At 35.0% G+C, this 26,504-nt stretch overlaps 1 protein-coding gene across 2 annotated transcripts in view; it reads right to left on the reverse strand.

The window, feature by feature from the left end:
- Window positions 1-22,683, reverse strand: part of LOC144475826 (putative G-protein coupled receptor No18) — a 30,239-nt gene extending 7,556 nt beyond the window's left edge. Inside the window, exons 1-4 of one of the 2 annotated variants that reach the window (XM_078192133.1) lie at window positions 22,611-22,683; window positions 19,671-19,899; window positions 10,850-10,987; window positions 3,359-3,471 (exon numbers count right to left, since the gene is read on the reverse strand). In XM_078192133.1, the coding sequence (XP_078048259.1) occupies window positions 3,359-3,471; window positions 10,850-10,987; window positions 19,671-19,826 (407 nt within the window). In that variant the 5' untranslated portion in view covers window positions 19,827-19,899; window positions 22,611-22,683. Of the gene's footprint in view, window positions 1-3,358; window positions 3,472-10,849; window positions 10,988-19,670; window positions 19,900-22,606 lie in introns of both variants that reach the window. The other variant, XM_078192134.1, reaches the window with a different exon arrangement.
- Between the last annotated feature and the right edge of the window lie 3,821 nt (window positions 22,684-26,504).

Raw genomic sequence — 26,504 nt, forward strand, 5'->3', positions numbered from 1 at the left:
TCCGAAACTGTTCAAGTTTCAGAACATCGATATTGAACCTTTTTTCCACGATAAACTTTAGTAAACGCATTTATGAGTCGGTTAATCTAGCGTGACCAGAATAAACAGACATTATATTTTTTATTCGAAAATAAACAAAGTCAAAGAATAAAATAATTAATAAAACAATCGGCTCCACTATCCTACATCCTGTTGCAAGTTCCGGTTGAAGATTGTCGTTTGAAATTATGTGGTGCAACCAGAAGAAAATCGTCAACGAGATTTTCCAGGGATATATGAAATCACAAAAGGCACGCGACGGAAACAAAAGATGTACACAGAAAGGGTCAGACTTCTTTGAAGAGGAAATCTCGGCAACCCCCGGGGAAAACGGAAACATTTTTATGTGATTAGATCAGTGAACCTTTTCGCACAGACCATGCATGCTACCTATGCTCCGTGAGAATTCAGATTGAGGTTTGAAATACGTAAATTGCAGATCCGTATGCCGATGGAAAATGCGCCGGTCTCGAAAGATAAGATTTCGATGAACATTTTCGTCTTTTAGCAAACGTTCAATAAGGCGGGATAATTCGATGTTTTCGTTAGCACAATGCAAAAATAATTGCAGTTTGGAGCATCAATCGTAATCCTAGTACATCTTTGATATCAATTTGACTATTTTCATGTTTCAAAATATATTCTTTTTGTTAATTTTAGGAAAATTCATCTTAAACTCTATGACCTTGAAAAAAGCATATGACTGTAAAGATGTGACAATATTTGTCTTGTATGTTATAATAATTGACACATACGAATTTCCTGAGAAAGAGAAGACATGTCATTTCTTTTTTTATTGTCGAAAAAATGTCTAGCAGTTACAGGAAGATCAAATCTAATACTTTGGAGGACTTTTAAATGGATGTGACCGATAACAAAGCCAGTGAAAACTAACGCTGAGCAACAGTGAAGGGTGGAATTGATACTGTAGTCATTTTACTGCAGTAGTCAAACGCAAATGTACATATTGCACGCTGCGACGAGTGTAAAAAAGCAGTTTGACCGACGCATCGTTTCATTTTATGTGAAAATTGTAAAGAAAATATTGTGTAAATGTATTTTTTTTAGATAAAATATTTAGTAAAAGAAATTGTTTGCCTCCTGGCTATATGGATCTTTGACGATAGCGTCAATTTGACACGTGGGATAGCACGAGTAAAACAATACTTGCGCATAAATGAAAATCGTTTGTATTTATCCAATATTTTTGACAAGGGACGTCTGTTTGTTCTGTTGGTATAAGATTTTGGAAATGATTCTTAACGCATCAAATATAATCTTTAAAAACATTTTTAAATGCTTGAAATCCTTTTTTTATGAGAATTTGTTGTAAATAAATTTTGAATTCTATTTTAAAAGTGTTGTTAGACAAGCGTGAATAGACATTTCGAAACAATGAAAGCATAATTTGCCAACAAGATACACAATACAAAGTAATTAAAGTTGGTTGTACTAAAATATAAAAATCAGATTTATCATCGAAAAGTTAAAGTGATTTTTAAAAGTGAAAAGTATGGTTATACGCTCGTTGACCATAACACGCTCGTAAATGGTTTCCACGTGACTTTGTTACTATCATCAATCGATATAGAGTAAACTATTATAATTTTAGCGCATCGCTTGCTCACACAGGAATTGTTAATCACCCGATATGCATAATAATGAAATTTGTAATCTTAATCGCATCGTTTGGCAGTGCCGTCTATATGCCAAGGCTAAAATTATTATAATAATCACGTTATTGTAACTAAATCTTATTTTTATCGGGCCAGTGTGTAAACATCTATATACAGTCCACGTATTTCGCATAGTTTTCAACACATTCAGATGACGTAAAAAATTCTGCAAAAATTTCCCAAAAATTCTCTCATGTGTGCGGTAAGCAACTGCAAAATCCACAAGTTCGGAAGTATTCGTAGAGATTCCACAGCTGCAATTATTTTGGAAAAACAGCAGCGAAAATCAATATAGAGACGATTTTATCGAGGCACGTAAAAGCTGAGCGTTGAAATATTCATTGCAGAACCGAATATTCAGGCCGGCAAACATTTATGTACCTTCTTCGAGGATAGCAATCAAATTATGCAAGTTCATTTAATTATGAGTATGCAATCGCAAGCACTCTTGTATGGAGGTTTCACTATTCTATCGATAAGCAGCGATAATATCGTAAGTTTCGAAGCTCAAGTGATCGAAGTAAAGGAAAATATAATGATTTTTTTATTTGTACTCGCTTTTCTATTTTAATATTATTTTATACTTATATTGAGTTGAAACAAATTATAGTTCTAGTTACACAAGGAACTTTAAGTATTTATTATATTTAGATTGTATAAATTTAATACATATTAGTGTAGTTTTATTTATTTCGTATTTTATCGTAATTTACTCCATATAATTTATTCTTAAAAACAATTAAGCAGAAATTCATCTCTTTCTTTAATTACATCAACAGTATAGGTTGAAAATAGTAAGGTGATATTCTTAAATTTTCGACTCATTTTTGTTATAATTATATAAAATTTGCAATCTATACTGGTCACAGACAAAGTGTTAGTTTTGGTTGCAATCGCTTAGGATCTTGATAAAACAATCAGTTCTGTCTTTGCTTTCAGCGATATCGTTATGATTTTATCAATACATTGGCTTTCCTTAAAATAGTATGAGTTCATTGAAACGTGCACATATTTATGTTAAAACATACTAGTTACATTTTTCAGTGCATAAAGAACACATATTGATAAAACTATATGATCAGTCTTTTCATTTTCTACATTTTCTTTTCGAATTAACAGTTACCTAAATGTATTGTTTAACAGTATTATATAAATAAATGTACTGTGAACAGAAAAAATATTTCTGGTAATTTCGTTCACATGGGTACAAAATAGCTCTCCCTTAAGCAGACCTTAAATAAGCATTGACTGCTGTAATGAAAACGAGAAAAAGCCGGACGTGTGAACCTAATTTTCAGTAATGCATTTATCTACAGTGTTGGTCCGGCGAAGGTCGACGAAAACTGTGCGGACACAACAAGTCAGCGACGTGATTGGAACGCTAGACGACGGTAAACCCGATTTCCTTAACTGTGCTGTAAAATCTCGGGCAAACTTTTCGGCGATCCTCTGTCGTCGATGCCTTCGTCGACTAAACCGGGGGAGCTCGCACTTCGCCGATTCGACATCGGCAAACGTTTCGCCGACGATACAGGTACGGTAGGGTGTGGGTGGACGGTTTGTTCGACGTGCATAAGAAAAACTACACCCGTAATCTCGTCCCGCCTACGTGCCACGTTTTCGAATTACGGCGGACAACTTACCTGTCTATGGATATGGCGCATAACGATAGTATACTGGCAGTACAGAGGAGAACGTCGAGGGAAACCCAGGAGTCGCAGAGCACTTCGCCTAGCTCCCAAGTACCACCTGTGAGCTTTGGCAAATTTCGTTATATTAGTCACATCATCTGGCTCGGTTCGGACTGGTCTACTAAACGTACAAACGAATTCGGAGACCTCGCAATTAATTGATCCGTAACATTCTTTTAAATTCAAGTCTCGCGCAGACCGCATTGGGCTCTGCCACTGATTCCTCGAAATGAAGGGAGCGTCATGTAACGGTTCTTTATGATCACATAAACTATAAGGGAATCACATTTTAATCCTTACGTTGCAACCTGGTAACTGGTTATCTGTTTCAGTAACCTGTGCCGATTTATAGTTTTCAAGATAAAAGACTTAGGCAAGGACTTAACCCTAGGGCGATCTTTCCTATTTTTCGGCTTAATAATATTATGTTATATAATTGCATAATGTATCTAATGTTAATATATCTCAAGCATTTTTTTTATTACAGCTTTTTTAAATAGCGTAATATAAGGTTAAGTTAAAAATACGTTAAACGACCAGTGAATGGATGCTTAATAAAATCGATCAATTTTTGCAAAACAATATCCGCAAGTGATTTATAGATTTAAGATAGAAGTATTGTAGAAAGTTTAATGCGAAGAGAAAATGATAAATGTTACTTTTTCATGTAATACTGGGAATGTTCATTCACTGGGCTCGTTTATTTGACAGGCTGCCTCATCGGAGATTGAATTTGCATCAAATTAGATTTATAGAACACATAACGGTACTTCACAGACGTATGCTACTATTTAAATGCAACAGTATGTTAGATTGCAGAGGTTGCGTTTTCTTTCTCTAACCAAAGTAAATTAATGATGCGTTTGACTCATTAAAGTATGCACTTCGGAATTCCATTTTGTATGTGGAAAGCACTGAGAGCCATAATGAACCATGCACAATACGTAAAAAGGTTAATTAATGGAGCAAGGAACCGCGATTTTATAGAGGTGGAGTCATTTTTCATGGGCTCCCAATTGAAACTTGGAAGCACTGATTGTTTGATTTCCATCGAACCGTAGAAACTGGATCAGTAGTTCAAAGGAGACTGTACATCATATTTATTTGTACTTCTAATATTCCGCATCGAGATTAACTGTTCTGCCAGCTGTCCATGCTTTAGAAACTTGCATTTTAGTTGTTTTTTTTATAGCGATCACAAAAATGCCACAGAATCAACGTAATTTATAAGAAAAACTAAACAGTCAAGATTTACGAATACAGTTAAAAAATGCAAACAACGAAATAACTTTTATCAGTAGGAATAGATTTTATGACGAAAGTAAAAGACGAACATTTTTTTGTGTCTTCTTCTGTTTTGAAAATGTATACTTAAAACTGATAAATGTATTCATAAAGGATTCAGATAAAGCAACAGACTTTTATTATAAATCAATTTAATGCAGCACGCAAGAGTACAATAATGAAAGTCAAAGGTCTAATTTAAATAAAAGGCAACTAATTGCAAATCAGCGAATAAATATACGAATAAATATTTATCTAAAATAATTATTGAAATGAATTTTTAGGTGAATATAAATCATTCAAATGGTTCTTCATTGTTCATTCGAATAAATTATGCGAATTAAGATTATAAAATTATTCGAATACTAATGTGAATAATTGTTGACTATTTTTTTACGTAATTTTGAAGCTGTGCCAGTTATGTGTATAAGTTAGTTACATATCAATCATCAAACTCTTCGATTCAGCAGGTGAAAAATAAAGTGCAAAAATGAAAATGGTAGAAATTAATCAATAAACAATGTGAAAGCATTATATTTTTCAATTTTGATTCAAATCGATTATTTTCTTGTTTCATTTATCTACAAATAAATTCTTTTTCGGAGAACAAGTAACTTTTTATTTTCACGAATTTTTATTCGATATTGTGGAGTAAAACTTTATTCGTTAATCCGTCTTTCCTATCGTTATCCGAATAAAAAAATAATCCAATTCTGTTATAAACACTTGTAGCAGCCTTTTTACATCGCACACTATGGTGTCGATTATCTTCCATCATTTATAAACAGTTTTACAATAACGCGGTAAATATCCAAATTCTAAAGTATTCAATTAATTTTCAAGCGTGGAAGATGAATTGCACGATCCTTAGACGAATATCATGGTAGTCAACGCGTTTAAGAACTCAGGCAGAAGCACGTCGTATTGATGAAACCAAATAGGTTCTTTTTATCATTGCTCGAGGAGAATCTCGTTTCATTTTTCTCGAAGTGGCAGTATTACTCAGCTCGTAATAATTTTCTTCTTCACGGATAGTCTGTAATACGTAGCGCAAGAAAGGACGGGGAGAAAATAAGGATCGCCATTGTACCTGTTTCCTCCTTTTGCAGCTCATCGAGGCGTGCGCGCGCGTGTGTACGTGTATCTAAATGGTTGTTGGTATATTGCTCGTGGCATTGTACGTCTTTAATGCTTGATTCCATTACGCACGAGAGTTTATGGTCGTTTTAAGTCAGACGACGGACCATCGAATCTCTCTGACGGAGGCGCAAAATTTCATAAAAGCCCGGCGAACTTTTCCTATCAGCTTTTAAACGCGTTTACCTAATCGGTTTTCCCATTTACTGGCGAGCAATCGAGAATGTTTCCTGGTCCACTGATTTTCTTAACTTCACCGAAAGCTGCTCGTCGCGTAATTGTATAACGTGTGTAATCATTGTTCATCCAATCCGATGAGAAACCTTCGAAAATTAATCTCCATTAATAAATAATAATTGTGTATTGAAATTATCTTCGGTGACACCAGGCATCGACTACGGTAATAATTATGCGATTTTTTGATTATCAGATCAACTTGAGGACCCAAAGAAAAAATGAAACAAGAGATTTTATATAGATGTCGCACGAGTACAACATAGTATAGTAACATAATAATTTTGTATTATGTAAAAGAAAGTTTAATACAGAATGAGAAGAATTAGGTTCCAGAATGGTAAGCATTAGCTGTAATATAGTAGTGTCTGAAGTATGGGTGTGAGTTTCGAAGAGAGTTCTAGTAGACAATTGAAAGAGTTATGGTAACCATAAAGCGTGCGGTGAAATTCAGGACGAAAAGTAGAAATATGTCTACGGGACTGAAACAGTGCATACAAATATAATTTTTACAAAATGTCAGGACATTTAACAAGATTATTAAGGATTTTGTAAATGAATAAAAGATCCGATAACATTTCTGTTCAGTTCGTTTTCCTAAGTATTTCTTGTTTCTGGAATTCGCAGATATCGTAAATGAAAATCTGCTGTTATTTGCGAATAAATGATTTATGTCTCGTCGTCGATAAAATGTACCTTCTTTTCTTCGCCTTATGGATTCGTCGCGATTTTACATATACCCGGTATCAGATATTCATTTATATTTAACAATGGTCAACGAACACCGTAGAGCTGAATATGCCATAATGTATTCCGTTTCTGTCGAGCTTCGTTAATTATTCCGGAAGTTTTTACTTTATTTGGAAGAGGGAGGATGCGAATTAATTATTTCTGTGTCTGGAGGGCACTTTTGTTACGGGTCAGCAGCGATTGTTACTTCCATTTCGTATTCCTTCTTGCTGCGACAGTGCTTACCTTATTTCGTCTTTATCCTGCAAAAAAAAAAGAACTGGATCTGTTTTATTACGAAAAAACTTGATTGCTGTAGGCATCGCCTGATTTCGTGCTGGATATTATTTTCTCCGACGATGAATTGTCGCTAGTCATTCTAGTGCCGCGTGTCCAACTGTATCATATGTAGAACTCACCACGTGAAAATGCATTCAAATCGATTTTATCATTTATTAAAAGGCTGCGAAGTAATTTTTGCATGCATCTAATATGACAGTTAAAAGTTTCCTATAAATTTTGTCTTTTAATCGTTTTTCTTGGAGAATGATCTATCGTTTTGAATTACTTTTGAAGCTTTATAATATGTTATTCTTGTCATACGAATCTCGCTCAAATAGCATTATTCGTACTTACATTACACTCTTATTATAAGTCATGCATAGATCATAGTAAATAAAATTGCTTAATAAAAATGAAAACTTAAGCAATAAATAACACGATTCTTGCAAATACTACGTAAACCTTGAACGCGTTAACTATGGTTTTCTTTGTTGAGTATCTATTATAGTATGATTATATTATATCAGACGTAAACTAATCCGGTGGCCCTTGATTTGTTTCGTTTAATTCAATTACATTATACGATAATATAATAATATTGTAATGGCTTCGTATAATACCGGTTGCTTCTAAAAGAGAGAGAGTTGCATTGAGAACCGATCATCTTCGAGGGCCTCGTATCATTTCTCCAGCACTAAAATATTCAGACGTGTAATCACCATAAGTAAGGAAACCGATCCCGCCGAGAGTAACAAACATTAAGAATTGTCTCCGCAGGATTTAGTTAGATGATTGGACTGCGTCGTATCGAAGAGCATTCATTATGCCCGAACTCGGATTTAATCTATATGCAAAATTGCTCCTCGCCGTTCCCGAAGAACGAACGATCAGTGTTGGTAATTGTCTCTAATGCGGTCGAAGCCAGTGATAAACGTACACTGTGAACAAACGAGAAATTTCCAAGTCCATTCCGAATGGTTACGTTAGACCTCGCCCGGTTAATCCAAGAAATCCGAATATCAAATACACCATCGAATCGATGAGATGCGAAAGACTTCCGCCCGTATTTTTGCATCCGAAAATATCAGCGAGTCGACGCATCTGTTCGCCCAAATTGCAATAAGTTTCGAGGCATTCTGGTTTAGACTTGGGAATTAATACGAATTAGAATTACAAAATTCCGATCATTTCCTCGTAATCGACTTTCAAATATTATACTGAAAACGAGCGTGTGTAAGTTCGAATATCTGCTCGACTAATATTAGCTGGTGCAATATCTTTGAAAAGATCAAATGTCGAATTTAAATAAAGCACTTTTATAAAATATATACCTTAATAAGGAATATCAAAGTACGTATCCTTCTTAACCAGTTACCTGAATTTGACAGGTATACTCGTCACGAAGAAATAGCATCTTTTCTGTTACGACGAGTGTTCTCGTCAAAAACAGTCAATTGGTTAAGACCCGCAGCGAACAGTTTTAAAACATAATAAACATACTTTGTGGATTTTATTTTCCATACGCCAATGCAAACGTGAATATTCGTATTTCGTGAGCAATTGCGCGACGGAATATTTTCAGTTTTAAGAGACAGAGCGAGGCGTGCTGTCAGCCTTCGATCGCTGTCCAGCTGCGGCTCATGACCGCAGACATTCCGCTTTTATGGCGTGACATATTGCCTTGATGTTTTTCAGAATGCAGTAACGTACTCCGAAATCTGGGAACGCTCGTTTGCATAGGAAAGCTTTTTGCAGTACCTCCGCAGGGCGCGGGAATTTTTCAGCGAGCTAGGAACGAGCAAGGACTTCTCACGCCATCGTCGACTTGTACTACTTGCATTCAAACGGCGACACGCAATAAGCGTCTCTATCTATATCAATTTTTCCAAACGTTTCTGTACTGTTCAGTTATTATATTATTGTTACACCATTTATTATTTAACAGGAAAATAGAATTGTTGTTCGATTAGAATCGATGAATGTAAAACAAGTTTTTAATATGCAATGCATCAGTACGTAATAAAACTCTTTCGATATCGACGACCGACAGAATGAAAATGATTACAAAACTAAAATTGTTACTAAACTGCTGACACAAGCTTTTACGTTAACATTTATCATATACGATCAGATTATTGATACGATATAGGTATTCTCATTTCATTGCTTGTGTTATGGAATTGGTGATAACTATGAAAAATTGAACATGGAATGAGGAAACTCCTGTTTAAAATGAACATTTGAAATACCAAAGTGAACAATTAAAATTTGAAAAACGAAAGAAAGTAACAGAGTAATTTAGAGGGAAGTTTACGTAACAGGTGGAGTTTTTATTTGCTTTATTAGTTAGCAGTAGCAAACAGTTAGTTGATAATGAGCGTGTAAGGCCACATTTCGCGTTCACCGATGCAAATGCAGCGCGTAGCAGAACAACAATTACTCGCGGAAAGCTTACTAACTTATTAAAATGTTTTTGTTTACGAAATCCTGAACGTACCATCTTAAAGTGTAGGAACAACATTCTATTTCGTGGCACGGCGTCTTGAAAGTGACCTCCGCCTCTGCGCAAGCACTCCACCAATTTTGAGTTCACGTTATACATTTCCGCGACACAACATTTCCATCGCGGCTCGACCATTTCTCTTCGAGTTCTGAGTGTAAGTCAAAGCAAAATTTTCGGTATTGATCGAACGAAATTCCACGCCAGCTGCACAAGAATCCTCCGCATAACAGCTACGGTACAATATACTATGCACAATATCGGCATTAGTTCCCACGTTTATTTGTCTGAAATAATTAGAATCTAAAGTGCTCGTTTTTATAATTCAACATGGTATACTCGCAATCTCGAAAATAAAACATCCAAATGAGTAATTAAGCTTTTATAGTCGCTCGTTTCTCTGCTGCATGCCGCACACATCTGTAACGCTAATGGCGGCGGAATGTTGGAAGATTATATCTCGACAACGATTATGCGAAAAGTACAAATATATTTTGAACATCTCTCAGTAACCAATTACCAGAACATGTAACAGAAAATGCAGGCCTCTATTTAAAAAAGAAATATTATTGCGTCTATCATAGAAAATTCATTGACACTATCTTCAAATTTTAGAGATACGATCATACAACCATCTATAAGTATCTGGACACTTACCACATTTGATGAATAAGCGATGTATAACATAAATAATAAAATATAAAAAAGGCATACATAATAGATATCAATAATTATTAATATTTATTTAAGTATTTATTAAATACTGAATAAGCATATTTTTTAATATAAAATTTCATTGCTACCTTTGTTATTATTACTGAAATGTTGAATACATGATTGCAGAAATAGATTCTTTGATGTAGTACCAAATCGTAATAATATTCATTAATGATTTCGCAAGTTTTGTACGATAATTATCTTAATCAAGAAAGTGTCCACATGCTTATGGACGTATGGGTGTACATTTTGCCGTGCCATTCATATTTCCCAAGGTACTCGTGCGTTCAGCTTTAAGCGAGACACAACGCGTACCAGTTGCGCGTAATGTTACGTGGTTCTAGTGTTGCAATTAAAAAAAGACATGATTCTTTGCACGAGGTGCTCCGTGTGCTGCAGCGACGCGTTAATTTAGTAAGTAGCTGCAGCTACTTACTTATTCGCGAAGGTGACTCGAGTTTCCAAGTTTCTCGTGTCACAGACTTCGGTTCCCAGTTCCTCCCGTGTGCATACGTTTCAACGTTCGCCTATCACTTTCGAATATACCGGTTATACTATACCTGTAGTAATACCGCCGGTGGCATGACAGCCAAGCCAACCAATAAATCCGCAGCGGCCAGACTGGATACGAAACAATTAGTAACGGACCTTAGGCGTCTAGTTGTTATCACGGCGGCAATTACCAGGGTGTTGCCTACCTATGACACAACAGAAAACACGTATGACAGTCATCCGACATTAAACGTCACCGTGATTGGTTGAAATTAATCTTTATAATTTTTTCTTGCAGAACTTTTACACTGTAAAAGAACAGCTCGTCCCTGTTCTAATTTAGCCTACGCATTTGCTTACACGCAGAAAATAATGTGTATGTAGAAAATGATGTCGTTGATAATAAAAATTATTTAAACTATGTTGTGTAATCTGACGTATCGTTGATTGTTTATTGTTATTCGTTTCATCGTTTTCTTCACGAATTGCAATCGTTCGTTGTTCCATGTTTCCTTATTAAATCTATTTATTATGCTGCGCAAATTCTACCGGTTTACGAGGGAATCGAATATCAAAAATGACTGACACGTCTGTTCTTGGTCTGTTAATTTTACTTGTGTATTTAGCTTGTTGCATAAATAATTGCGGCTTCGAAGCATCGAGTTTTAAATAGCGCTCATAGCTTGATGTGAATTTTATGTGGATAAATAAGAATCATTTGCATTGATACAATGTTTCTATCAAAGACACGAGTATACTTATTTTGTTGAGACAGATTTTTGAAGATGCCAAATGGTTTTTTATTGACTCAACGAAATTATCAGAACGATTTTAACCTTTTTCTTGCTCGATATCTGTTATAAATTATGCAATTAATTTTTCATGACTGTGCACTCCATTTTGATGGCATTCTTTCACACAAAACTGTGAAACAATGCAAGCAAAAACCAACGGGATTAATTTTTACTAATATGACAAAATAAAGATAACCAGAGGCTGTTAGAAATATTTCCACTGTTCATTATTATATATTTTCATATTTCTATCATCTTGTAATATACTTTCATTGTATGTGATGAGCTTTATCTGTACTTATTGTACGGACTTTACGTATTTTTATTAAAATGGATAAGGATAAAAATCTATTTAACACGCTGAGCACGCGTCACCCAAATATGGTTGACACTAATTTCTGGCCAATCTTGAAAACTCATTTCTATTATAATATATTTGAACAAATTGAATTTGACTAGAATGTTTCGGACGCGAAAGAGTTCTAATGTCACACCCTATAATAAATATTAACATTCTGGTTTCGCTTTAATTAATTAAATTGCTTTAACTATGTGGGGATTTTAGTGCTCGATTATCAGCACTGATCGTGTTAACTTCTGTTTGTTACAATTGGGGTAGAGAATTTTTATTTTCCATATAGACTCGCAGTCCATTTAGCATAATCTTCGTGTCTTTATTGTTAATGAGATAATTGAACACTTGATTTTTAAAACTATCTCTTTTAAAAAAATTTTATTCCACATTTCAAATTACTTTAGAGCACCCAGTAAGCACACAAGAACGGTATTAGCACAAGAAGAAGGGACCATAAAGTTTTTTTTTTCTTTAACCCCTAATAAATTTTCCTGCAATTTGTCACATGAGACATTCGGCGAGTTGTTGTATTCTTGATGGGTAGCGTGTAGGTGATACCCCCATTGGGGTAGCACTGTTGCAGTATAGTTATATTTGCGATCAAGTTTGCGTCGTCAGGTCCTGCGGGTGTTCTTTCTTCAGTCTCCTATTGATATTGAGCGTGTATAAGGAATGAGTTAACGGATTTGTATGATTTGTTGTTCTTGTTTTATATTTGGTGGATATTCGCTGTATTTCATCCTTTACGGATGGAATTTGTAGTTCCTTGCGTAATTCTTCATTTTTTATGTACCATGGTGCATCCACTATTGTTCGAATAATAATTGATCGCATGGCTTCCATTTTGTCTATGTGGTTTTTCGCCGCAGTGCCCCATAACTGGATCCCATACGTCCAGATGGGTTTTATTATGGTCTTATAAATTAGTAATTTGTTAGCTATGCTTAGTTTGGAACGTCTACTGGTTAGCCAGTACATTTCTTTCCTTTTAATTCTAATTTGTTGTATTTTTTTATAAATGTGTTGTTTCCAAGTTAACTTTGAGTCTATGTGAAGTCCTAGATATTTTACTACATTAGTTTGCGGTATTACATTGTTATGTAGTGTGACGTTTGGTATGTTGCCTTTCCGGTTTTTAAAGGTGATATGATTACACTTGCTGTGGTTTACTTTTATTCTACGTTCGTTTAGCCATTTTTCTATTAATTTTATATGGTTTTGTAATATTTTTACTGCCTCCTGAGGGTCATTGTGTATTGCTACTATGCTTGTGTCATCTGCAAATGTACATGTTATACTGTTTGTTGTAGTAGGAATATCTGCCGTATAAAGGGTGTAGAGTATTGAACCTACACTCCCAAACAAAAAGATAGCACGCGTGTGCTATTAGGAGTTAACGTAGTGTTTTTGAGTCATTAAGTGCTTTAACTCATTCAATTTATAAATTTACACAATGGGGCGTGGAAAAAAATTAACTGAAGGTGAAATTGCAACAATTATTACTTTGAGAAAAAGAAGAGTTACCATTACGGAAATTGCGAAGGAAATTAAAAGGAGTAGAAAAGTAATATACAATGTACTGAAAAACGTTGATGGTTACGGTAAAAAGAAGAGTAGTGATAGACCAACTGAACTATCTAACCGTGATAGACGAGCAATTCTGCGTGCTGCGAGTAATTCTTGTGCAACAGCAAAAGTAATTGCTCGCAAAGCGGGTGTGAATACGAATATCGAAAACATAACCACGCCTACAGTCTAGACACATGCAGGAACGTTTGTTATTCGCAAAAGAACACATACATTGGAAGAGGTCCTGGAAAAAATTATCTTCACTGATGAGAAAAAATTTAATTTGGATGGTTCTGATGGACACTTATATTATTACCATGATATACGAAAAGAAGGAATAAAAACAATCAGACGACAAGCAGGAGGTGGAAGCGTTATGATATGGGCATGGATTGGTTACAATGGGAAAACCGATATTTAATTCATTCAGAGCCGAATGAACAGTATAAAATATGCCGAACTAATTAAAAATCAAATTAATACATATGCAGAACACATTGCTAGGAAGCCATTTGTATTTCAGCAGGATAGCGCTGCTGTACGTACAGCAAAAATTGTTCAAGAATATTTTACGAAAAAAATATTCGTGTTTTAAAGTGGCCAGCATGCTCCCCTGACTTAAGTATAATTGGAAACTGCTGGGGAATGTTATCGCGAGCTGTCTATACTGAAGGAAGGCAATTCGAAAACATTCACGATTTAAAAAAGTGGATCCAAAGAGAATGAAATAATTTACCACAAATTCAAATCCATGTTATACAAATCTTTACCAAAAAGGATGATTGAAGTCATCGAAAATAAGGGCGGTGCCACTCATTCCACTTCACTTCCAATTCACTTCCGCTGCCATGTTGTTAGGTTGAAAGGTTTGATGTAGATAATGTGCGAATGTGGATGCTTGTTCTAGGGAGGTTTTTGCCCACGAATCATCTGGTTTTCTTATTGCAGGTAATGGCACAGTTGGTGGGCTTAGTCGTTTAGTTGCTTTCCAAAGTGATTAGTTTGTGTTCTCGCTGGGCGTTAAGTTGGAAAGATATTTGTTAAATTCTTTGTTAGTATGTTCCTTTATGATTTTTTTAACCTCCCTGGTGAGACCATTCAGTAGTTTTTTTGGTTTCCGGTGTTTTATGCCTCTGCCATTGTGCTTTCGCTAATTTTTTCTGTTTAATCTTTTGTAGTACTTGATCTGGATATGACAGACCTGTACTTTTCCTGTCATTGGCAGTGGTGGATAGCCGTACTATTTCTACGATTGTTCTTGTTAGGTAGTCCACTGCATATTCGATATCTTCCGGGGTCCTTAGTGTAATGTTGCAGTTTAATTCCTCGTTAAGCGTTGATTTATAGTTGTATATATATAATGTTGTATTGTTGCTTAAGGTAGGCGTGTTTTCTAGTTGTGTCAGATTTTTCGAGTAGTTTATTATTATGGGGGTATGATCAGAGCTTATTCCGAACTTGACGATAGTTTGAAATGTAGCCCGTTTAATCCTTTGACTATAGCAAAATCTAACAGGTCAGGAGTTTTTTCCATTGCTCATGGTCAATAAGTGGGTTCACCTGTAGATAATGTTGTTAATGCTAACTTGTCTACAACCTTCAACAGTGTTCTTCCCCTGGGTGATGTTTTTTTCGATCTCCAGTATTTGTTTTTAGCGTTAAAGTCTCCTGCGGCTATAAATTTCTTTCCTAAGGTTTGAAAAAATTGTTCGTATTGTTCCACTGTAAGTTTGTGTTTAGGAGGTGAGTAAATTGCTGAAATTTGTATTTCTCCGGCCGAGGTTTCCGCTGTTACTGTTGTTGATTGTAGATAGATTGTCTGGTAAAGCTATGTAAGTGGTGCTTGATACTATTTTTAATGATGATGGCGGATCCTCCGTGCTTTCCCTGATGGATGCTTTGTATCATATATGGTGTAGAATGGAATTTTGACATGGTTTTTGTTTGTGAAACGGGTTTCCGAAATTGTTAGGATATCAATATCGTGAGTATAGATAAATACCTTGAGTTCTTGTATTCTTTGTTGTAGCCCATTACTGTTCCATACTGCTATTTTAAGTTTACTATCCATTAATTGTTGTTCTTGACGATTTTAGTTAGTAGTTCTAACATTACAGATAATTGTTGGGTTTGTTGCTGTAGCAGCGTGGTTTGTGCTGTTAACATATTTGTAATGAGTTCAGAGTTTTTAATTGATTGTATTAATAATTGTTTTAGTTCTACAGATTCTTTTCCAGCGTGGTTATTTGCGTGAGTGTTAATTGTTTGAATTTATTGCTGTGTGTTGCCTTCAGCAGATACCTGGGCGTACGTTTTGTTGCTTACATTTATAGTTTGTCGATTGTGGGGTGAATTGTTTCATGTTTGAGTAAATATTGGTTTATAATGTAGTTGGTTATTGTTTATTTCGGTTCTCTTTCTTAAGATGGGAAATAGTTTTTGCTGTAACTGCTTCCTCACTATACAGCCTTCCTAACTTGCAGAATGTTTTCCCTGGCAGTTATTACATTTAACTTCATCTATTTTGCCTTGCTGTGGACATAACGCTGTCAGGTGATTGCCTGCACACTTAACGCAAGTTGGTATTTTTTGAAAATAGTTTTTTGTGTGTCCAAACGTTTCGCAGCGATAACATTGGGGTATGTCGCGTTTTGGTCTAGGTGGTTCAAATCTTATAATTGTGTTTAGTAGTTTGTCTATGTTGTAAATGTCTTTGTTGTTATTGTTTGGCTCAAGTTCAATAGCAAATAGGGGTAACGGTTGCTTCGTGTCGTATTTGGTTATATTGTTTATTGCTCTAACAATGTGATTGTGGTGTTTTAGTTCTTCAGTGATTTTGTTTGCATTTGTTTTTGGATGAATACCACGGAGAACTACATACTTTGAAACTTCGATCTGCTTTGGGTTGGTAAGTAAGAAAGTCTGCATTTTTGGATTTTAACGCGTTAACTATTTTTCTATAGTGTTCTGACTTCTTTAACTGGATTTTTATTTGATTCTCTTTTAGTTGTTTCAAGACAAAGTTGTTGGTCCCTGCTTGTTGCTCCAGTAATTCTACCAACGGTTCGATAATTTGAACTTGTATGTAGATAGGAGGTGGGTTTTCTACAACGGTTGTATTGCTAGTGTCGGTTGTGAAGTCAGTTGGTGTGTCGTCTACTGCCAAAGCGCTGTATGTATTCCTTGTAGATATTTCTTGTAACCACGTTTTTGGTTGCAATGGTGTGAATGTTTGTGTGAATGTATCTGTTATTTCTTTACCTGGAAGAATCTTCCTCTTTTTTGTTAGTGTTGACGTGTGTTGTGAAGACAAACCTGAGTTGATTTCTCCAATATCTTTTGTGATTTTAGTTATATATCCTCCGCGATTAAATGTGTTCCCGATTTTGAGATTTTTAGCTGGATTGGTGGCCTTTCTGGTTCAGTATCCATTCTGCCGCTGTTACACAGCACAAGGAGCACTCGCCACTACAGCCAAGTCGGCCGCTTTGTGTTTGTCACACTTATTGACACTTCTACGCGTTCTTGTCTATTGGTAATTAGTAAATCGCTGGGGACTACTTTGTATACAATTCGCGAGCGGTAGAAAACAAACGTCTTGCCTGTTCGACTGCCTAGCGATGGATCATAAAGTAATCGTTTTCCGATGGCATTAGATTGAAAGAATCACTTTCGAGTTTTTATTAGCTTGTGCAATTCTTTCCGCGGATAATTGATCTTCTATTGATTTTTATTCTGTTTTCATTTGCTCGGCAACTTAGCTGTTGCTTCACGATAGAATTCTTCGCATCGAAAGAGTTTCACAGAATCCGCTGGAGCATTAAAAGGGGCACGATTCGTTTAATCGATATTATCGTAGGTCTGCTAGCTTCGATCTTGCAAATTGTGTTGCAACACGCAGTGAAACAAATAAATGATTTGCAGAGATTGTGCACCGTTGTCGAAGACATTGTCGATGACGTTGCATTTAAAGAAACGTGGAACAAGGAACTGTCAGTCGCAGGAGTGTGGAAGGAAACTAACGGCGACGAAATGCCACAGATGAGAAGATCGCTGAAAAATTCGCATGATATATGAATAGCAAAAATTCCTGCGACGGAATTAAAAATATTCGTAGGGGCTGAGAAATTAAAAATTCAAGGATTCATATCAAATAGGGTGAGTTCGTCAATTACTGCGCTTATTAAATTGACGTCGGACGTTTTCAACAAATTAAATACTTTTTTCATCGACTATTTAAGACGTTTAAATTATACAAATATAAAATAATTATTGAACGAATTATAATCTTTTTAATAAAATGAAAAGTTAATTAACATATAGGAACCACTGAGCCTTTTCTAGTTACTGTTTATCAATTTTTGAACACTGATGTAATTACTATGCTTCAATTATTGTGAACAGTGGGCACAGTATCAACGCAGGAATCGAGAAAAGCAAAAATACTTCATCCAGTTAGAGTGCACAGTAATAAAAACAAGACGTGAACTTGTTTTAGTAATTAAATTAGTTTTGATAAAAAATGTATCTAATAAGACGATTATATTATTGTTCTTTATTTTATGTAGAAAAACATTAGTTTCGTATCATTTTCATTTTTATTTGCTACACGTTCCTTAAGCGTTTCAACAAGATTAAAGAAAAAACTAAAGATAAATCTTAAGCAGTTAAAGTTTTATTTCGATTATGAAAATTATAGATCAAATTTTATTCGATAAATTTCTGTAAAAAAGTAAAAAGTCTGTGACTTAATAATGTTGTTCTTAAATGCAAGCAAAATGATTGTACTGTTATTATTATTTTGCTATTGTTGCATAGTAACCAGAAGGGGAGTTTAACAATTGACAAACTTATCCTACGAGATTCTTTGAAATGTGGGAATTCTTGATTTGCGATCCAGTGAAAAACGCGACTTCGAATATTCCGACGGCATCGTTACATTCGTAAAATTTTTGAGGCACACCCGGCCAACCATCTGTATTCCAATTTAATTTTCTGGCGCAAGGAAGAAGAAGACCCAGGGCAACGGGTTTCAGTTAAATGAAATTCCTTCAAGAATATTTCCCGGTGTTTTATATTATGCCTTCAGCAATCCTGTTTTACTTGCGGATAAAAACACCGTTAGAAATAATATCGAGTCCGCGCAGTTTGAAAACGGAGGAAAATTCATCGGACAAATTTTCTGTAAAAGCCATTGAAATAATAGCTCCAATAAATACAGGCTTCCCATTCGGACGATCGATTTCATTTTCGTTGCGTCTTCTGCCATTAACGGGGTCTTGGAAAATTCGTGTTTCTGAAATTGCTGCCCCATGCAAATCTCAATAATGATCAATATTCTTCAAATTTTATAAATAAAAAGAAAGGCTCTGGTTTGATTAGTTCTACTTTCTGATTTGTACGATGTAATTAATTTCTATTTCGTGTAATCTTGAATTTATCAAAACATTTTTCTGTTTACTCTGATTTAGAGGATAGCCATTCTTTATTGGTGGATAGTTTTGACCATTTCATGACAACTAGATCCATTCAGACTCTTTTATATATTTTTGCTAATGAATTGTTGATCTATACAATTTGTATGTAAAGTAAAATATAGTTCAAGTCGATTGTAAAAATTGGAAGTTAGATGACAATGTTTTTCTTCTTTCAATAAATGTAACAATATTAGTAAATTCTGTTAATTTCTTCAGAATCCTCTTTTCCATTCAACTGTATCTATCAACACAGGAATACTTAATCTAAAAATGAATGGTAACTTTCTTATTAAATATACTCCAGATAATAAATAATATAAGCTGCCACCTGAACAATTAATATTTAAATGAAGCTTTTTTATCTCTGGATCTAAATGAACTTGTGTAACTTAAAAGTTAAGCTAATCTTTGATCAACCCTCTGGGAGAACGCAACAGATAAAAATAGCACATTATTAAAATCATTAAATAACTTCAATCACAATCGACATAATACTATAAAAATTAAACTGCCTTATCTTTAAATCCAATTTAACAAATCCATAAAATTTCAAAATCTTTCGTCTGCGAAATCCTGATAATCTCTATGGCGTGAAATCGTCTAAACTCGACAGCTCCGAATGGGAACGAAAAATGTAACAAAAGTTTGTTTCATCTAAAATTAACATGATTAAATCATTCGAGCAGTAGCTTACTATAGTGACGATGATCAGCATGGTGAATAGCCCAGCCAGAACAAGGTCTGTCCAATTCGGTAGATAATATTCCATCCGCGTGTCCTGGTCGTCCGTCGACACCGTGCGATTCCACTGATAAATGTCCCCATAGTAATTGCCCGTTTGATTTGCCATGGTGCTTATCCCCGGTCCATTGACGGTGACTTCTGCTCACCAATTTCCGCATTTCCGAGCATCATGAAGCTTCCTGAAAGACAAATCATCCGGAATGATTCCCGAGCGACGAATCGCGAGGAGCGCAGGATTGCCGCGGGAGCTGTCGCTTCTGCCAAATACCCCTTTCACGTCCTTCGGGTCCGACGGCGAAGCGAATCGCTAAGACCTCAAAGGGGGGAAAATCCATCGTGACGGATTGCAAAAATTGAAATGTCATTTACATTATCTTCATTGTTTTGCGACTTCTGGCCTTTTATTACAATCCTAGGATATAATGAACTTTTAATAGCATAAATCAGAAAAATTTCAATTATAATGGATTTTTAATAGAAATTTAAATAGAAATTTTAAATTATAATAGGTTTTTCATTAAAATTTTGATTAATTAATTTTAAATACAGATGAAGTTAATTGTGGTACATTTGTATGAGAATCTTCGGGCCAGTAGTTTGTCGTAGATCAAAATTGGGCAACAAATAATTCTCTTAAATTGATTTTTTTATGAAAAATGAAATTTCTTAATTGTTAAATAAATTATACATGCTTTTGTTCAAATTCTATATATTCAAGGTATAATAAATTATAGCAACATATATCGTACAAATAAACTGACTTTCTATTAATTAGGTTGCGAGTGTAAATCCTCTATGGATGTTTCCGTGATTTGATGTTTATATCTGTATAGTTTATTTATCGATTAAAAATATCACCAAAGTTCCGACAAAAATGTTCCAATATCTGTTCACTGCAGGTCGCACTCTGCGCTCCGGAATAATGGTCACAACTTCAAAACTTTGTAGTTACGGCGGTTACAGCATGTACAATTTATGTCGTGAATGGTAAATGTTTTTGAAAATATATCAGCTATGCGACCTAAAAATATTTATTACACGCTCGTAATAGGTGTCAACGGAGAACGTTTGGATGATTTATTGCTGAACTTTAATCGCAATCTTCTCGCCGTGAAGTTTCGTAAAACGGTTGGTTGCATTTTCATCCAAGTTGCTTCAATTTTGTAGTGATAAGCTGTAACAGTGTTCCCGTCATTATCGGATCACTATATTTCATATATGTTAAAAGAAATGCTGAATTTTACAGTCATTTTTCACACCGTTAGGTAATAAATGATTTTTATCTTAAACTCATAAACGCAATTGAATTTATTGTCATCGTTCAAAATAGTTATCTGATTTTCTGTTTTGAGACTTTCAATGAAAAATTGCACGCACGTCGTTTATAAATTTTTATACCGATTGCTATCGCGATTACTATAATTAATATTTTTATACGTCTTACAGTAGTTTGAAGAATGTATAATATTTTGAGAAAGTATTAAAGAGTTTCAAAATAAATTCAATTTGCACTAATATTAATTTTATAATACAAATATAATATTCATATTATATGAATGCTATTCAGATAATATTACCAGTACTTACATGATATTCATATTATTAAAATACGGATTTTTATGCAAAATAAAAATTGTCTATATTGTTGTCAGTCATAGAAGCCAATCATAATATTCCTTTCTTCTATTAATCTTTTTATTATTTCAAATTTACTCATTTCTGACATAACTGCATAAAATCAGCAGTGTACACATTATAAATCATATAAACATCATGGTAGATCAAATTTGTCGCAAATACCATAAATTATTTCTTTTAATTTTCACAAATGTTTTCAGCGAACAGTGGGGAATTTCGCTTCGTGAACGTAACTTTTCAAAAAGCTTGCACATTTTGAATTGACAGACGGGTGGCTCTTCTGATATCGTTCCCAAAGTGTTTATTCCGTAAAATAGGTATAAATTTAGAGGGGAATACCACCACGGAAACTACCATGGAGAACTGCACGGGTGCAGGACAGTTCCTTGCGTTCTCCGGCGAGTTCCTCGTTGTATAATACATCGATCACCGGCGTCGCGTTCAAAACTCATGGTTGTCCGCGCCGCGCATCTCCATTCATATTCATAGAACAGCGCCGGATAATTGACGGACAAGTTTTAAAGATACATGCGAACGTTACAGGCTACGCGCACGTGCACATTCGCAGCGAATTACCGGATGCAAATTTCTCGGCGTGCACGTCGGCCGTGGGCACGGTGCAAAATAAAGCAATTCAGAAACGATAAGAGGAGAGCGAAATCGTTCCGTGTACAAGTTAAACGCTATAGAAACGCGCGGATAAAGCGCCGAAGAATACCTGAAGCGCATCGTCTGCAGAGATCCGCTGTTGTTCCCGTTGCATCGACAGTGGAATCTATCTGCGTTCGAGTCGACGCAGCCATATTATGAAGATTATGTAAACTGTCGAGTAGCTTCGGGGAATAAGGAAAAACAGAGGAGAATAGCGCGTAACGCCAGATATATAAATAGCTAAATACCCCCGAGTTTTCCTTGTGAACGATAAAAAACGAGACTTCAGTGATTAAAGTGAGCGAAACTGTTGCGTATGCATTCTATACGAACTTTGTAGGCTAGCTGAACGCGTTTTTACAATATACTTTAACATTTACAGAAAACATATTCGTTTTATTACTGTTTTGTCTAATTATTTTAAACTCTTCTTACGAAATTTATATAATGTCTGCGAATAAATAAAGTTATATATGAAAAATAATAAATTCAGATCGTTTATTTGTTGCAATTTAATTACTTTAATCGCGTTTTAGATTTACACAATATCACTTGAATATATTAAATAATATGGTGTTAATATGAATAATTTTATACTTGCTCGGAATAGAAAGAAACGACTCCTCGTAGACGAAAACACTGCGACATACTCCACTAGCTGTTACAGAACTTGCACTGGACTTGCGACGTTGTAACAAATAGCGAACTAGCGTCGAGGTATAAATATATCTGTTTGAACGACTATTACGTTCTTTAGCATACGTCGACGGTGGCGAAACATAATGAGTGAACAGCAGTTTTTTTATGAAAATTGAAAATGTGCTGCTTGAATTCTAATAAAGACAAATTGCATAAAAAATTATTTCCCATTTGAATATTTACTATAGATTGTAAATAATATAACAGCACTTTAAGATTAGCTTTAGTTTTGCTATGAATGTATAAAATCTTCAGTTTAATGATAACTTGTCATTTTACAAAGATAATTAATATTTAAAATGCATTAGCGGATAAGAACAAGCCACAGTTAAAGTAATGGTTCAATAACAAAAAATAAGAATTTGTAACTCCATTTTTAGTCGTATGGACGTAATTTAAGTATTAAGTACTGAGATCATGAAACTTCAAATAATATTTATCAGTTTTTGGATAATCAAGGTTATACCGTAACTATTATTATTAATTTTGCTATTATGATCGACCTACTACCTAACATGAAAATTGAACTAAAACATACAAAAACTGTGTTAAACTAAGATCTTAATAAAAGACGATTTACGTTAATAAAATTATGGTAATTACGTAATAACAAGCGTTGTTAAGAAATAGTCAATGAATTACCTCATTCATTAACTCATTTAGATGTGTGGGAAAATATTGAATTTAGCCTTTATGGTTGGTAGGTGCAATTAGATTTAGAATAAAGAATGTCCGTTTATTCAACAGAAGATGTATGAATTACATGCCGCTTACTCGGCCGCCCAAATGCAAAGAAAAAACTCCGGTTTGTATTCGTTTCACTGTCTCGCTCCCTTTGCTGTTTCGCTGTTCCGCCGTCCTTCTCGCTCTACGCTGTCTCGCTGTTACGCCTTTTCAATGTCTTCTTCACTCGCTGTTTTTACACACTCTTTGCACCGCCGTATCGTACGCTTTATATATGTACAGACACTTCGCCGTTGAAATTTCGATCAGAGGACAAACGGTTTTTTTTTAGGGCAATTTAGCTAGATCCCCACAGATGTTTAGCCAGATAATTCGGCGAGCATAAATATCAGATGCAAAATGATGAGTTTGTTAATTCGTTTCGAAGAAAATGGATTTCGTAATGTCGAACCGCTAATATGTACATCTACCGAGTACATATTTACTATAGCTCGTTGAGTCGAACGAGCCTCAAGTCGAACTGAAACTCAACCAATTAAAACACTTCATTTAAATACTTTACTTTACCAAATAATTCGGCGAGTTTCATAACACATTTTCCCGAAAATATACAATATATTAAGCTTTTTAAATAGAAATAAAGAGTCACAGTTTTCTTAATTAATTTGCTATAAAAATCAGGGACGGCATAAAAACCGAACACTTTGTGCAAGTATGCATCATGTAGAAAAATGCATTCACGATTTTTTCGAGGTATGAAAAAAGTTCCAGAGGTAGTCGCCTGCTTCAACTATTCGTGTCGCGTCCTTTATACGAGGGAAAACCTGGGAAACTATAAGAGGGTAATATGAAAGGAACTAAAGATGATGTGAAAGAGTGACGAGGGGTACCTAGTCTTTCACGAAAGAATATAACAATGTTTCACGACGTAGGACACGTCATTATCATAATTAACAAAAGGTAGTTAATAGAAGTTCTTGAAAATTAATCGGGTCTTATTATTAATTAGACATTGATCGTTAACATTGCAGAAAGTAGGAAGACATTTTAATCACAATCTATCTCTTCTTTGCACACGATGGGACTTCCGAGAAATTTGAAATTTAATCTTCTATAAATTAGCTCATCGAAATTTTAGCAGGGCGCGGAGAAAATTCTGTTCCTTTATGAAAAACGCTCCTTTCCGCTCCTTTTCTCGACGACATCGTTACGACTACGGGATACGAAGAAAAGAGAGCGGAGAGCAAAGAAAGAAGAAAAAAGAATTAAAATTATTCTTATTGACGATTAGTTTAAAACTAATTTTGAAAAATGTGTAAAACGAAATTACAATAATTGAGCGTGCGTACAGTCGTGAATAATTTTCGAAAAAGGCTTCGAAAATGTATTGGAGCAGAAGGGGCACATTTTGAACAAATAATTTTACTGTTCAGTTTAGTGATTAATATACTTGTCGAACCGGTAAAATATATAGGATATTAAATTGAAGTGTCGTTTCCAGAACAGCTAAATAATACAGATATTCGGACAGAATGTTCACCGTGCACTGTACTTTTGAAATTACCATTTTAGGCTCGCTGAGAATGCAATAATGTATGCTACACCATCGTTTCGCGACGCATGCTCGAAATTAAGGGGTATAACAGGCTCGTATAATAATCCAAGGAATAAATGCAAGGGAAATTCTGGCTGGTAAGATAGGGTTTTAAGCCTGCCAGGACATAAATTTCTGCATGTAATAAAGCTAGAGGACATCTGCTCAGAGTAATTCCTGGTGCGCTCAGAAACTAACACCGAGACTCGTCTCCATTTTGCCGGGGGATTCCTAAAACGTAAAAACCACTGACGGTATTGCTTCGGTCCGTGCACACAAGTTGTTGCCGCGCGCTTTCCTAATTTAATTACAACAGCCTCGTTCGACGAACGCGAATCGGTTCAGGGCGAACGTATCGAAAACGCCTGTACGGCACTGCCGAAGGTGAATAATTCCTTATGCTCCAATTCCATTCCATCCGCGTCGTTAATGAAAACGGTCGTACTGTCGTTTATTTAAAAAGCAATCTAGCTTGTTGCTCTCCTCGGAGAGGTCTTCCACATATATTGTTTCCTGCCGGGTACGCGAACGCGGCGTTGCATTCGTGAAAATAAAGTAGATTCGCGGACGGAGCTCGGTATCGAAACTCGACCGTCTAATCTCAGAGAAAAGAAGCCGAACCGTGTTTTCAATCAGATGTCGGATCTTATTGCGCGGCTGGTCTTAAAAAAAGTGGATTAGGTGCTTCAGGAATTTGTTCTTCGGTTTTATTGGCTTTTGTTATTTCACGATTTTGATTGTGGAAGAAACAAATCGAACGGAAATCGAGTTTTACTGATATTAATACATTGCGATGTAAAAACGGGGCAAAATTCTGGTGAAGATTTCGTACATAATCTTTTAAATATGAATGTCATTAATTTTTTTCTGAAAACGTACAAGTGAAAATTATGACACCTCTGAATTTTTAGTATTTCACAAAATCATGAACACGCACAAATTTTTCTATACGAATCTAAAAGAATGTCCAGTATTTGTTTTTATGAAATACGGGCACAACGAAATTATAACATAGGTTGGTTTTGATGTAAAAGATCAACATGTAGAATCTTTTTTTTGCTACAGAAATTATTAAGAGTACGAATGAATATCTATTTTACTTAATTTATTTTGAATTATGTCCAGCAGTCTGTTAAGAGTAATAAATGAATTATTAATAGATATTTAATTAAATTTTACTTTTATCTAAAAAGTTTAATGGAAACGCCGAGACACATCATAATGTAGCGAACCAATGTTCTTTTACTATTTTCATGAAATTAATATAAAGTTTTTACAATGTTCCAACGAAAATTATCATAGGCGTTATTGAATTAATTTTACCTCGTTACTGAAGTTGTCGAGCATGAAAAGCGGCCGATACGCGTTGCGTTATAAAAACGACAAGATCGAATTCATTCAACAAGTTTCGTGAAAGCATCTTTATAACGTCGATAATTACTAAGTAATTATACATTAACGTTTATATTTTCATGCAAATATACTACAGTTGATCAAAATGTCAGTTTTTTCCAGTTA

The sequence above is a fragment of the Augochlora pura genome, chromosome 10 (genome assembly GCF_028453695.1).
Source record: "Augochlora pura isolate Apur16 chromosome 10, APUR_v2.2.1, whole genome shotgun sequence".
Classification (NCBI taxonomy): Eukaryota; Metazoa; Arthropoda; class Insecta; order Hymenoptera; family Halictidae; genus Augochlora; species Augochlora pura.